We start from the raw sequence: 12891 nt of genomic DNA on the forward strand, positions 1-12891 counted from the left end.
CAAGTGGAAGAAGCCAGATGCGAGCTTACCATGTAGCTATGATCCCATTGATCTGAAATCTCCAGAATAGGCAAACCCAGGGAGTCAGAAAAGAGATTAGTGGTTGCTGGGGGGAGGATTGGAGAGTGGTTGCTAAGGGATGTGAGGTTTCTTTTAGGGGTGATGAAAATGTTCTAAAATTGACCGTGGTGATAGTTGCACAACTCTGTGAACCATTTAATGGCACCCTTTATTTTTTAAAGGTATGTTTTTATTGATTTTTTTAGAGAGAGAGGAAGGGGGAGAGAGATAGAAACACCTACTTAGAAACATCTACTGGCTGCCTCCCGCACGCCCCCTACTGGGGACTGAGCTTGCGATCCCGGGCATGTGCCCTGATGGGGAATTGAACCGGGACCTCTCAGTCCATGGGACCACGCATACTCCACTGAGCCAATCGGCCAGGCTAATCGCACACTTTAGATGGTGATTTATATATGGTATATGAATCTTTTCACAGAACCTCACTCACACCAGAAAAACACCAGCTTCTGTTTTTTTGTTGTTGTTGAGTTTTCCAGTCTTGCAGGGTTATAAATAAGGGATGAATACAATCATGCTGAACCTGTCTGTACACACACACACACACACTATGGCCACGTGTGGCTGTCGAACCCTTGCACGTGGCTGCTCCAATGGAGCTCATTATGAAAAAGCGGCTGTTCAATATCTCATTAGTTATTGTTTTATACTGACAACAAGCACAAATGATACTATTTATCTACTTGGGGATAAATGAAATCTAGTCTTACAATTTATTTCACCTGTTTCTGCCTATTGACCGGCGGCGGCTAGAACGAAGGTAACATAGCTGCGTTGGGGGCAGCGTTATGTTTCTGCCAGACGATGCGGCTCTAGAGAGAAGGTAACATCCACTGGGGATCAAGAGGGTGACAGGAGAAGAGAAACGAAGGGAAATGAGAGCTGCAGGGGCGCTGGTAGGAGACTGAGAAAACTTGCGTTTGCCTGTAGGCCCAGTTGCCATGGTAACCGTGCAATAAACTCTTCCTAGATTAAAAGAAAAGCCTGAAGTGTTTTGGTTCTCTATCTGTCTGTCTATCTGTTTAACAAATGCTTATGTAATGGGAAGTTCTTGTTAAATAATTCCCAGAGCCAGCTCGAACGGAGCACCAGCTGCGGGCCAACCTCTTCTCCAAGTGCTTTGGTGGATCCTCCCGTCTAATCCCAGTAGGAACCCTATGAAGCAGGGTTAGAGCCGTAGCCCTTTCAGTGAGAAGAGCACAGGTTCAGAGAAGCTGGAGAACCTTCCCATAGTCGCAGCGGGGGACGCAGTGGAGACAGAAACCCCCCAGCTGGACAACAGCGCCTGATTTACTTGGGGGAGGGGTGTGTGTGTTTGGAGCAGCTATGGCGTTTCCATGTCCCCGGCGGTGGACCCAGTCAGGGAAGTGCTTTCTTGCCGAACTCATGTGTGACCTCACCGATGACCCTACACCTATGCAAACCATGTACAAAACAAAACCAGGGTTCGTTGCACGTGCATCCGTTCGAATACAGGAACGTGGGCAGGAGCGGGGCATGATCTCATTGAACGAGGCCTGCAGCCCATCAGTGAGATCTGTGCACCCCGAATGGCGCCTGCACCCCACAGATGAGGCCAGTATACCCTCACTGAAGCCCGTTTCCACCGAGTGCCACCTGTAAACTCTGAACCCAGGAGTGAGTCTGGGTCCCATGGTGTGAGGCCAGAGACCCTTCTTTTAGGTCCCTACACCCTCGCCCCCTGGGAATTTGGCCTGTTGGGGCCTCATTGCTGAAGGTAGTGCTGCCAACGCCCACATCCCCCTGTGGTCCGGCCCTTTAAGAGTGGGTCACCAGAATCCAGCTGCGGCCAGCCGTGTTGCCATGGAGACCGAGACCAGCTCACCGAGGGGCGAGCCCGTGCGCGCAGGCGCAGGACGGAGCAGCCGCGACGCAGCGGAACTGCTGAGACCGGAGCGGAGGGTGCGCGCCCAGACGCGGCTGGAGCCCGGCCCCCGGCGGCTGCCGTCCTCGCCGCGCTCCAGGTGCCACAGCGCCACCCTCCCCTGCACCTGGCCCGGCGCCGCGTCACCCAGGCCGGGGACAAAGGGCAGAGCGGCGGGGCCGGCGGCATCGCCGGGCCTGACACGTAAGCCCCCTGCGGATTGTCCGACAGCCCAGGGGAGGGGACCCCGGGAAAGGCTGCTGCGTCAGCCAGCCAGTGGCTGCGGGACCCCGACTCTGAGCCCTCACCGCGGCCACAGTCACCTGAACCTGAACCCTGAGCCCTGCGGCTGTCCCGGGCTGGGATTGGCTCTGGGCGGTGAGCGCCAGCCGGCGGCACCATGGCTCTGAGCCTTCTGCGGGACTGGTGCAGGGGGCTGGACGTGGACGTGCACAGGGCCCTGCTGGTCACCGGCATCCCCGAGGGCCTGGAGCAGGCGGCCATCGAAGCCGCCCTGCAGCCGGCCTTCCTGCCCCTGGGCACGTTCCGGCTGCTAAACACGAGGGCCATGAGGGACGAGAGGGCCAAGGCCGCCCTGGTGGAGTTCGTGGAGGACATTAACCACTCCGCCATCCCCAGGGAGATCCCCGGCAAGGACGGCGGCGTCTGGAGGGTTCTGAGTAAGGACCGCGCGGAGGACACCAGGGTCCTGAGGCAGATGAAACGCTTGTTGCTGGATGAAAGGGCCCCGGGGGACACGCCCACCCCTCCCACCTCGGAGACGGAGGCCCAGGGGTCGGAGCCGGCGGCCAGGGAGGCTGGCCCCCCTCCGGGTGCAGCCAGCAGGGCCAGGAGGGGCCGTCGGAGTCGCAGAAGCAGAGCCAGAGGCAACAGGTTGACCCAGAAGGGCAAGAAGAGAGGCCGAGGAGGGCGGCCGTTCACCTCCACCAGGCGCGAGTCCGAGGACTCCTCCTCCGACAGCCTGGGCATCGTGATCGAGGAGATCGACGAGGAGGACCTGAGCGGGGACGACGACCAGAGAGCCCTGTACACCACGCTCCAGGTCGCCGCCAAGGAGCTCGTGAAGAAGTGGGCCCTCCAGGGTGACACAGAGGATGGAGACGGCCCCCGTGAGTTCTTGGCTCTGGTGACAGTGACGGACAAAGCCAAGAAGGAGGAGATGGACAAAGAAACCCCTGGGGCTGAGTCCATCAGCCTGAACATCGAAGACCTGAGCGGGGTCCCCGACTTAGTGGCCCTACTGGCTGTGAGAGACACTTCGGACGAGGAGCCCATAGACAGCGATGCTTCCGAAAGCGAGTCGCAGGAAAACGGGGACCAAGAACATGAGGGGAGCAATCCTGAGTTTGTGGCCATTGTGGCATATACAGACCCCTCGGACCCCTCCGCCCGGGAGGAGATGTTGAAAATCGCTTCTGTGATTGAGTCACTGGGCTGGAGCGACAAGAAAGAGAAAAAAGATGCGCTCCCCGAGGTCCTGTCCGTCATGTCCAAGGACACTTCGGGAACCCGTGTGAAGGTGGAGGAGGCAGGCCGCCAGGTGGACGCCATGGTCCTGAGGAAGGCCAAGGACGACGGGAACCTTCTGGAATGTATTTCTACCTTGGCTGAGCCGGAGACCCTCCCCAAGGGGAAGAAGGTGCCGCGTGGCCTCTTCGGGGGCTGGGGTGATGAGGAGGAAGAGGAAGGGGGCCTCCTGGAGCTAGTGGCGCTTCTGGCTGCCCAGGACCTGGCTGAGGTGATGAAGGAAGAAAAGGAAGAAGCCTGGGACGGTGGGAAGTTCAAATACGCCAAGGGCAGCCTGGGGGAGGTCCTGGCGCTCCTGGCAGCGCGTGAGAACAGGGAGTCGGAGGAGGAGTCGGAGGAGGCTTCGGACGGGGACTCAGAGGAGGCGTCTGAGGACACCGAGAGCGAGGAGTCGGAGCCTGAAGATCGGGCTTCCAGGAAGCCTCGGGCCAAGCGAGCCCGCACGGCCTCGAAGGTCCTGGGTCAGGCTGGCGGCCCCTCGGGGTCCCGCAAAACCCGACGGGGAGGCCGAGGCCGCAGCGGGCGAGGCAACACTCCCGAGAAGAAAGCCAAAGACAAGGACGAGGCGGCGGGCGACAAGAAGAAGAAGAAGGGGCGTGCGGGCGCCGGAGCCCGCGCCAAGACCGGCGAGGCCAGGGGGCAGGCACCCACCAGCTCCAAGACGGCCCGCGGGAAGAAGGCTCGTAGGGGCGGTAGGCTGCCCCCCAAGTGCCGCTAGTGGCTCCCAGAGACAGCCAGGCAGCGGCCGGCCACGTGGCCTCTCCCTCCGCGCTCCCTCCGCCCTCCCTGCAGCAGAGGCCGGTCTCTCGCTTAACCGTGCGCTCTGTGCTCTGCTGTGCGCCAGGCGCGCACCGCGGGTCTCACCTTTACCTTCCAGTCCCTCCTTTGCAGGTGGCGCGAGCGATCCTGATGGAAGAAGGAGAGAGAAACGGGCACCCCCCCCCCCCGGAGGCAGCAGCCCCAGGTGATGGGACCCTGTCTCAAAGGGCACCAGGCAGTGTGGCTTTGTGTGTCCCCCAGCTAGCACGGGGTGAGTGTGTCCGCAGTCGAGGGCACCTGCAGAAGCCAGCAGTGCAGTGAGTTCTTTGACTCTTCGTGGGGCCACGAAGGTTCCAGACATGCTTCTGGCCAGCATCTGTAGGCCCCTGCCTCCCCTCCCCCAACCTGATGGGCCTGGGGTCTGTGGTGGAGGCTTGGCCACCAACCGTCCAGTGGATGTCAGGGTGAAGCTGAGCTGCCTGCCTGGAGGAGGGACCGGTTCCAGAAAGAGAAGCCCGAGAGGCAGAGGGGCAGCTCCTCGGGAAGCGGGGAAGGGAGAGAAGAGGTGGGGGAGGAGCGGGCCGGTTTCCTGGAGCTGGAGAGGAGGAGGAAGAAGAAGGGAAAGAGGCACCAGCCGTGCCCACTTCTGGTGCAGCTGATGCAGATGAATTAGCTCCTCGAGGCCAAGGCCACGTGCTGCTGTCCACAGGCTGAATCTGCCACTCAGACTGCACCGTGGTTTCCCCAAATCCTAATTATTTGCCAACATTTTCAGTTACAGCCATTCACATCCAGGTTATCGGTTTCTCTCTGCAGTGCCAGACAGCGCCCTTCCGCCAGGTGTGTGGCTGCCCTCTGCCCTCCCACCAGCTGCCCACCCCCTTCCTTGGCCTGACCAGTCCCTCAGTGCTGGCTTTGCAGCCCCTTAGAATCTAAGGTTAGCTGATGGGGTCTCCTAGTTCACCAACTGAGTGAATTAAATTCCAGAGGGGACCCTGCGGGGGCACCTGAGGGGCAGGGGCTGATCCCACCAGTGTAGGTGACTAGGGTCCTGTGTTCAGAGGGGAGGAAATGTCCCCAGGAGGGAGTTGCAGTCAGCCCTTGATTAGACCCCCACCAGTGACGTGGCTTGGCGCTGTCCAGGTCAGCACCTGCTGTCCCAAGTGCTGCCGCTCCTGTGTCGTGTCATGTCCATGTGATGACCTGTGCATGGGCCCTCTCTGCCCATCTTGATGCTTACCCTCAGTGGTGATCTCCACTCGCCATCCCTCCAAGTCCTCTCTGGTCCTAGGGCTGTGTGTATCCATGTCCCAGTTCCCATCCTGCCAGAGGGGTCCTCCCTGCATGTCCCGAGGAAGGCACGGCTGCCTGGGTGTGTCCTCAAAGCCCGACTGGACTGTCCCAGCCCAACTAGGAACACCCAGGTGCAGCAGTAGACACGGGAGCAGCTTGGAGGTGACCCCCTTGGGCTGCAGGGACCCCCCTGGGACAGAAATGAGCTAACTTTGGATTGGGTCAGGGTGGGCATGGAGCTGGAGGGGAAGCCCCCTCCTTCCTGCGGTCTGATGGACTTCAGGCCTGGTCCTGGGCTGAGCAGCTTCTGGAGATGCCTGGGCTGGGGAGGGCCCTGCGTGTACCTTCTCCCTGCAGCACCCAGGCCCCTCCTCCTTGTGCTCTGTCACCTGGAATCCCTCAGTAAAGTGAATTAAGTGTTTTGGCCTGGTCTCTGTGCTCTGGGCACTGGGGGGGGGGGCAGGTATGAGGTTGGGCAACAGATGCCCCCCTGTCATGGCTGATGTCCAGCCGGAACACCCTGGGACTGCCCTGTCACCGATTTACACCCAGTGTCTTTTCTGCTTCAGTGACTGTGCCCCCACCCAGCCCCCTGTCCTGATCCCTCCACTTACCTTCTGCCGCGTCAGCTTCTACCTGCCCAGCCAGCTCCAACCTCAGCGGTCTCCTGCCCTATCACATCTTGCCAGGCCCCGCCCTCCCATCACCTTTAGGTCCCTGCCACCAGACCCCCTTTGCTGGCCTCACCCAACAACATGTTCTAGGGTCCCAGCCCTCACCCCTAATCCTGGTCCCTAGCCCATTTCCTCAGGTCAGTCTCCACCCACCTACACCTTACCAGACCCCCAGCCTGTTCACACCCTCCCCCAGTCCAGCTCCCTGCCCCACCCCACTCAGGGCCCAGCTCTGAGCTCAGCCACGCCACACTCACTGGTGCTCTGTCCTGTAACCTATGCCCAGTTCCCAGCTCCCACACTTGCTCTTCAAGGCTCTGCCCTGGACCCCAGACCAAGAAACCTCCCCTTCTGCCTGGGTCCCTGCCCCACTCCCATCCATACCTACAGGGCTGCCAGAGGGGTCCTGTTAGGACTTACCTGATGCCTGAGGGAGTCCCTGGCCTTCCCAAACCCTTTCCAGTCATCTCCTGTACCCACAGGTCAAAGGATATTTGCACCAGCCTGTCCTTCACTTCACATGGGTCTTTCTTCAAATGTCACGTGCCCAGGGAGGGCTTCCCTGACCACCCTATTGAAAATGTCATCTTTCCTGCCCTGGCTGGTTTAGCTCAGCGGTTAGAGTGTAGGCCTGGGGACCGGAGCGTACCAGTTCGGTTCCCGCCAAGGGCACGTGCCTTGGTTGCAGTTTGTCCCCCGCCCGGTTGCGGTCGTGTGGGTGGCAGCCACTCCATGTGTCTCTCTCACATCAATGTTTCTCTCTCTCTCTTCCTCCCTCTCTCCCTCCGCTCTATCTGAAGATAATGCAAAAAAAAAAAAAAAATGTCCTCGAGTGAGGATAAAAAAAAAAAAGTCACCCTTTCCATTCATCCCCACCTTATTTTTCAGAGCTCTGATTGCCATCTGGTACACTTATTTATTTCGAAACAACGTGCTGAGTGTATTTTGGGGGGTAGAAGGAACAGACACGGTTTCTCAGGCAAAGTCAGGTGCCCAAAGATTAGAAACGGAGCGAGCTTCTCGCGGCCCAGGAAGGGTGCAGCCTGGGGCCGTTCCACCAGCGGAGTCCACGTGCCACCAGCGGAGCCCACGTGCCACCAGCGGAGCCCACTGAGCAGAGCCCATTGGCCTGAGGAGGCGCAGGAGCCCCTGGCTCACGTCGGGCTCCCAACTGCCACCAGCTCCCTGGGCGGGCGGCGCAGCTAGCGGAGGATTCGGACGTGCTGAGGCCGAGGGTCCGCCGGTGATGGGGTCGGGGTGGGTGAGCGAGGGTTTAGGGCAGCAGAGTGGGCAGGGCCGCTCCGGGCCGGGAGAGTGCTCCGCCCTGTTCCCCACCACGTCCCCAGCGCCAGCCAGGTGCCCGCACACTTTCTAGTGTCGAATGACTGACGGGCCGGATGAGCCACGAGGGTTTGGGGAACCGGACCCAGAGGCGCCCGACGAGGAAAGTGCGGGAACGCTCCGCCCTGGCCGGAGGGAGCCTGGGGACGCGCGGAGCAGCGGTTCGGGTCCAGGGAGCAGCCGCGTACAGGCGCTGAGATCCCCCGGGAAGGGCGGCGCGGGGAGAGCCCGCTAAGGCCGCTTCGCTGAGGTTTGTTCCTGTGCGGAGCCCGGAGGCGCCGGGCCCCGAGGCCCGAGTGGAGCGCGGGCGCCCCCGGTGGGAGAAGGCACTGTCCCGGGAGGAGGCTGAGCCAGCCTTAAAGGACTGTTTCCAGGCCCGGGGCTGGGGGCGGGGGCTGTGGCAGGAAGCAGGACAGACAAGTGCAGACCCTCTCAGAAGATCATGGAGAGGGCCAAGGCGGCCGGGGCGGGGCGGTGGTGGGGACAGATGCTTTGTCTCCGAGAGAAGCGCAGGACCCTGTACTAGCGGTGGCTGCGGGGAGAAAAACCCGGCAAGCCTGAGGCTGCGGGGCAGGAGGGTTTACAATCACCACCTGTTTAAGGTTGTGTGGGGAAGCTCACTGACATTTAAGTGAAACCCCAAAGGAGGTGAGAGGTGAGGCAGCGGATGCGTGAGGGAAGCGCACCCAGGGACAGGGACAGCCGGTGCAAAAGCCCCAGCCAGCGCTGTGAAGCTAGGCGGTCATTGGCGTGTCGTCGCTGACCCCTCCAGCGCCGCCAGCATCAGTGCTGGGCTTCGGGAGACCGTGTTTGCAAAACACGGCACAGTAGCCACAGGCTTCCCGGGAGGGACTGTCTAGTTGGATTCCTCCCGCGACTGGTGTTTAGATGTGAGCCAGGCTTGAAATGAATGTGCAGAGTCACTGGGGTTCGGATGGGGATCGGGCATGCAGAGAAGCAGGGGGTACGCCCCTCTACCCGGGCATGGATCTGGGGGATGAGCCTATGCTGGCCCTTCTGCCCGCTCAAACGGAGACGGGGGCACCCCGAGATCGTGGGGATGTGACCAGGTCCTAGAACGGCCCGGAGGGAGAAGTCAGAGTCCCGGGAACAGAAAATGACAACTCTTGCCCTCCATTGGATTCTCCAAAGCCTGGTGGCCTCAGGGCCCGACTATCTCTGTGCAGGCTCCACCCCATCATAAAGATGCTTCTGCTCCCAGGTTCTAGGATTGAGGAGGTGTGTCCATTTACGTGAGTTGCTTATTTTCCCACCAGGGGGCGCTCCAAGACCGCTCCCAGGGTGCCCCCATGATCCCCACCAGGAGGCGCTCCCCGGCGCCGGTTAAAGTCGTGCGCGGAGGCGGAGGCGGAGGTGGAGGAGGTTCAAAGGTGTGCAGGACACTAGCCCATCAACTTGAAACTCCAAAGCTCCTCCAGGCCTTTCAACACCAGGCTGCGGAAAGCGGACTTCCCTGTGGGACAGCGGTCTCTCAAAGTGAGACCAACTGCATCAATATCTCCTGGGAATTTGTTAGGCGCCCCAACAGAGCTATTGCATCAGGATCTGCATTTTACAAGGTACTTACCTGGGTGATCATCAGACACATTACCATTTGTGTTACCATGTGAGTTACTAAAAGAAGAGAAAATATATGTGTAGATGAACAAAAGATCTAGTTTGCATTATGTTCCTGCAAAGAGAGAGTAGCCGAATCGAATCTCTGGAGATGGGACCTGGGTTCAGGTCCTCACCTGCCCACTCACTGGCTGTGCGACTTTCGTGGGTCACATCACCTCTGTGTGCCTCGGCTTCCACATCCGAAAACAGGGCGATGCTGGAAGTAGCCCCGCCCTCGCAGGGCCTCCGGGAGGTATTAAGCACAAAGGACTTAGAACAGTACCCAGCCCTAGGCGGGGGTCTGCCTAAGCATAGCCGCCCATTTCTTGTGCCACGTACATTTTGCAATTATGTGCAAATAGTTTTCCAAAAAGTAAACCTCTGTAATAGAGGCTGACTCTCTTCTTTGAGGTTTGACCATGGACAGCCTTAGATGGTCCACCCCACATCTGGGAAAGACCATAAAAAATTTGCTTGCCCCCTCCCACCCTTGGAAATGCCCAGCCCCAGCTACCAGCCTCGGTAAAGGCCCAATGCTCTCATTCTGAAATTTAAAAACAAAACAAAACATGTTTGTTTGTTTTTTTGTTTTTGTTTTTATCCTCACCTGAGGATATTTTTCCATATTTTGTACAGATAGAGTGGGAGGGAGAGAGAGAGAGAAACATCGACGTGAAGGGACACATCGAGTGGCTGCCACCCGCACGACCAACCAGGGCCGGGGACAAACTGCAACCGAAGTACATGCCCTTAGCGGGAACCGAACCCGGGTCTCTCCGGACCGCAGGCCGACGCTCTAACCGCTGAGCCAAACCGGCCAGGGCACAAAACATGTTTTTATTGATTTTAGAGAAAGAGGAAAAGAGAGATAGAAACATAGGCTGCCTCCTGCACGCCCCCTACTGGCGACCAAGGCCATAACCGGGCTTGTGCTCTGACCAGGAATCCAACTGGTGACCTTTTGGTGCATGGAACCAGGCTCAATCCACTGAGCCACACTGGCGGGGCTCACTCTGATTTTGTTCAAGCAATGGGGACTGGCTTGCGCCTGCCCTGATCTCCCCAGAAATATCCCTACATAAGAGTGAACCTTTGATTCTTGGTGCATGTGGTGTCATTAGCCTGGACATCTCAACTGATTCTGGGTGCTCAGTAGACCACCCAACCACAACGACCTCTCTATTAAAAACATGCACTCATCCAGAAATCTCACCATGTTTGCACTAACCAGAGACTCATAAACTCGCAGGATGGCAGCAGGGAGAGGGTGGGTGAACTCACCACGAAGGCAGCAGTTCTCAGAATGTGTTCCCCCAGCAGAAGCATCAGCTGGGTCCCCTTTCTCCAGAGACGACTGACTAAAAGCCCCAGGAAAGGACAGTGGTTCTCAACCTTGGCTACGTGTTTGAATGTCCTGGGGAGCATTTAAAAACTTGGGGTGCCCTGGCTGCACCCTCAGAGAGTTTGAAGCTGTGGTCTGGGCATCTATCATTTTATTTTTTTATCCTCACCTGAGGACATTTTTTTGTTGTTGTTCAGATAGAGTGGGAGGAAGAGAGAGAGAGAAACATCGACATGAAAGGGACACGTCGAGTGGCCACCCACATGACCAACCAGGGCCGGGGACAAACTGCAACCGAGGTACACGCTCTTAGCGGGAACCGAACCCAGGTCTCTCTGGACCGCAGACCGACGCTCTAACCGCTGAGCCAAACCGACCAGGGCTGCATCTATCATTTTAAAGGCTCTCCAGTGGACTCTGATGTGCAGCCAGGGCTGTGAACCATTTTCACTCCAATCCTCCCATTTCATAGGCAAGAAGCTGAGGCCAGAGTGGGGAAGGAACTTCCTAAGGTCACCAGCCAAGACTATGCTCTTCTCACCACATGACATTTTCTAGACACCAGGAGGACAGACGTCACCTTCCATAGTATACACAAGAGACACATCAGCTGTTTTTTTGTGTTTTGTTTTAATTTGTTTTAGAGAGAGAGAGGAAGGGAGAGGGGGAGAGAGAGAGGCCCACATCTATGAGATAGAAACATCGACAATCAGTTTTGTCCTGCACGCCCCTTACTGGGGATGGAACCCAAAATCCAGGTATATGTGCTGACCAGGAATCAAACCAGTGACCTCTGGGTGCTTGGGACTGTGCTCAACCAACTGAGCCACACCTGTGGGGCCACCGGACTGTTTTGTGCATTTAGTTCACCAGTCTTTTCAAAATGCTCCCTTTACCTCAGAGTTCAGAGTTTCATCTGTGGGACACTCTAGAAAATAGGTATAACGTTTATTTCACTCTTGTACCCTGAACGGGTGACTGTTTTTATTTTAAAAACATTTTAAGATACTAAAATACATAACATGCATACAGAAATGTGCCCCAAATACAAACATACAGTTGAGCAAATAATTATATAGCAAAATCCATGATATGAGGATCCATCAAGAAATGGTCAGCCCAGAAACCCCTCATCTCAAACTTCTCCCTCCCCAGCATAAACGATATTCTGTTTTGTGATAAGCATTGCCTTGCTTTTCTATAGATACATATGTTTTTTTCCAAGTATGTAATCGCTTGGAAATAAACCTATGTCTCTTTCAACACTGTAGATGAGACTATTTTTTAACGTTATATGAATGCAATCTTATATGGATTACTTTGCTGTGTGTCTGGGGATTTTTTAGGAAAAATAAATTAAGGGAAGAAAAGGAACGTGGGGCCCCTTGGCTTCCTGGCCACGTCTGCTCGCTTGGAACCTTGTCCTGCGGCTGCAGAGCGTGGACACAGCTGCTGGCTTCTTGTCCGGAGGAAACTCAGGGCCAGCAGCTGGCGGCTGTAACCTGAGCCCCAGCTTGGATGAGAACACATCTCTGCTCCCTCCATATAATCCCGAGGTTTTGTCGGTTTTCACAAAGACAGAGCGAGGGCTCAGCATGGCCCCGGGAGGAGGAGCGTTGCCAGGCCTGTGTTGCTGAAGCCGAGGTTGTATTTTATTTTATTTATTATTATTATTATTATTTTTATCCTCACCCGAGGACATTTTTCAATATTTTGTTCAGATAGAGTGGGAGGGGGAGAGAGAGAAAGAGAGAGAGAAATATTGATGTGAAAGGGACACATTGAGTGGTTGCCACCCACATGACCCAACCAGGGCCGGGGACAAACTGCAACCGAGGTACGTGCCCTTAGCGGGAACCGAACCCCGGTCTCTCCGGACCGCAGGCCGACGCTCTAACCACTGAGCCAAACCGGCCAGGGCCTGAGGCTGTATTTTAGATTCCTGTTCTGTGCTATAAAACCAACCAGACATTATGTCCTAAAAGGCGTCATCATTTCAAACAAGTTGAGCAGTCACATCTGAATCCAAGCAACAGAGGGATCAACAGGGGACCATCCACCAAGTCGTCTCAGCTCTTAATTTGAAAAAGCCCACACCGCCCAGCCGCCCAGCCGGTGTGGCTCAGTGGACTGAGCTCAGTCCCATGGACTGAGAGGTCCCGGTTCGATTCCCCATCAGGGCACATGCTCGGGTTTCAGGCTCCAACCCCCGTAGAGGGTGTGCAGGAGGCAGCCTATCGATGCTTCTATCTCTCTCTTCCTTCCTTTCTAAAAAATAAATAAAACATACTTAAAAAAGAAAAAGCCACATAACCAGCCACAGGGGAATAGCTGATTAGCTATGACAA

The 12891-nt window shown here is 56.9% G+C and overlaps 1 protein-coding gene across 1 annotated transcript; it reads left to right on the plus strand.

Annotated features, from left to right (window-relative positions):
* Positions 1-2105: 2105 nt before the first annotated feature.
* Positions 2106-4827, plus strand: PNMA8B (PNMA family member 8B). Its single transcript, XM_036275322.1, has one exon. The coding sequence runs from the start codon at positions 2367-2369 to the stop codon at positions 4230-4232; it is 1866 nt and encodes a 621-aa protein (XP_036131215.1). The 5' UTR covers positions 2106-2366; the 3' UTR covers positions 4233-4827.
* The last annotated feature ends 8064 nt before the right edge of the window (positions 4828-12891 follow it).

The sequence above is a fragment of the Molossus molossus genome, unplaced genomic scaffold (genome assembly GCF_014108415.1).
Source record: "Molossus molossus isolate mMolMol1 unplaced genomic scaffold, mMolMol1.p scaffold_m16_p_21, whole genome shotgun sequence".
NCBI classification, from domain to species: Eukaryota; Metazoa; Chordata; class Mammalia; order Chiroptera; family Molossidae; genus Molossus; species Molossus molossus.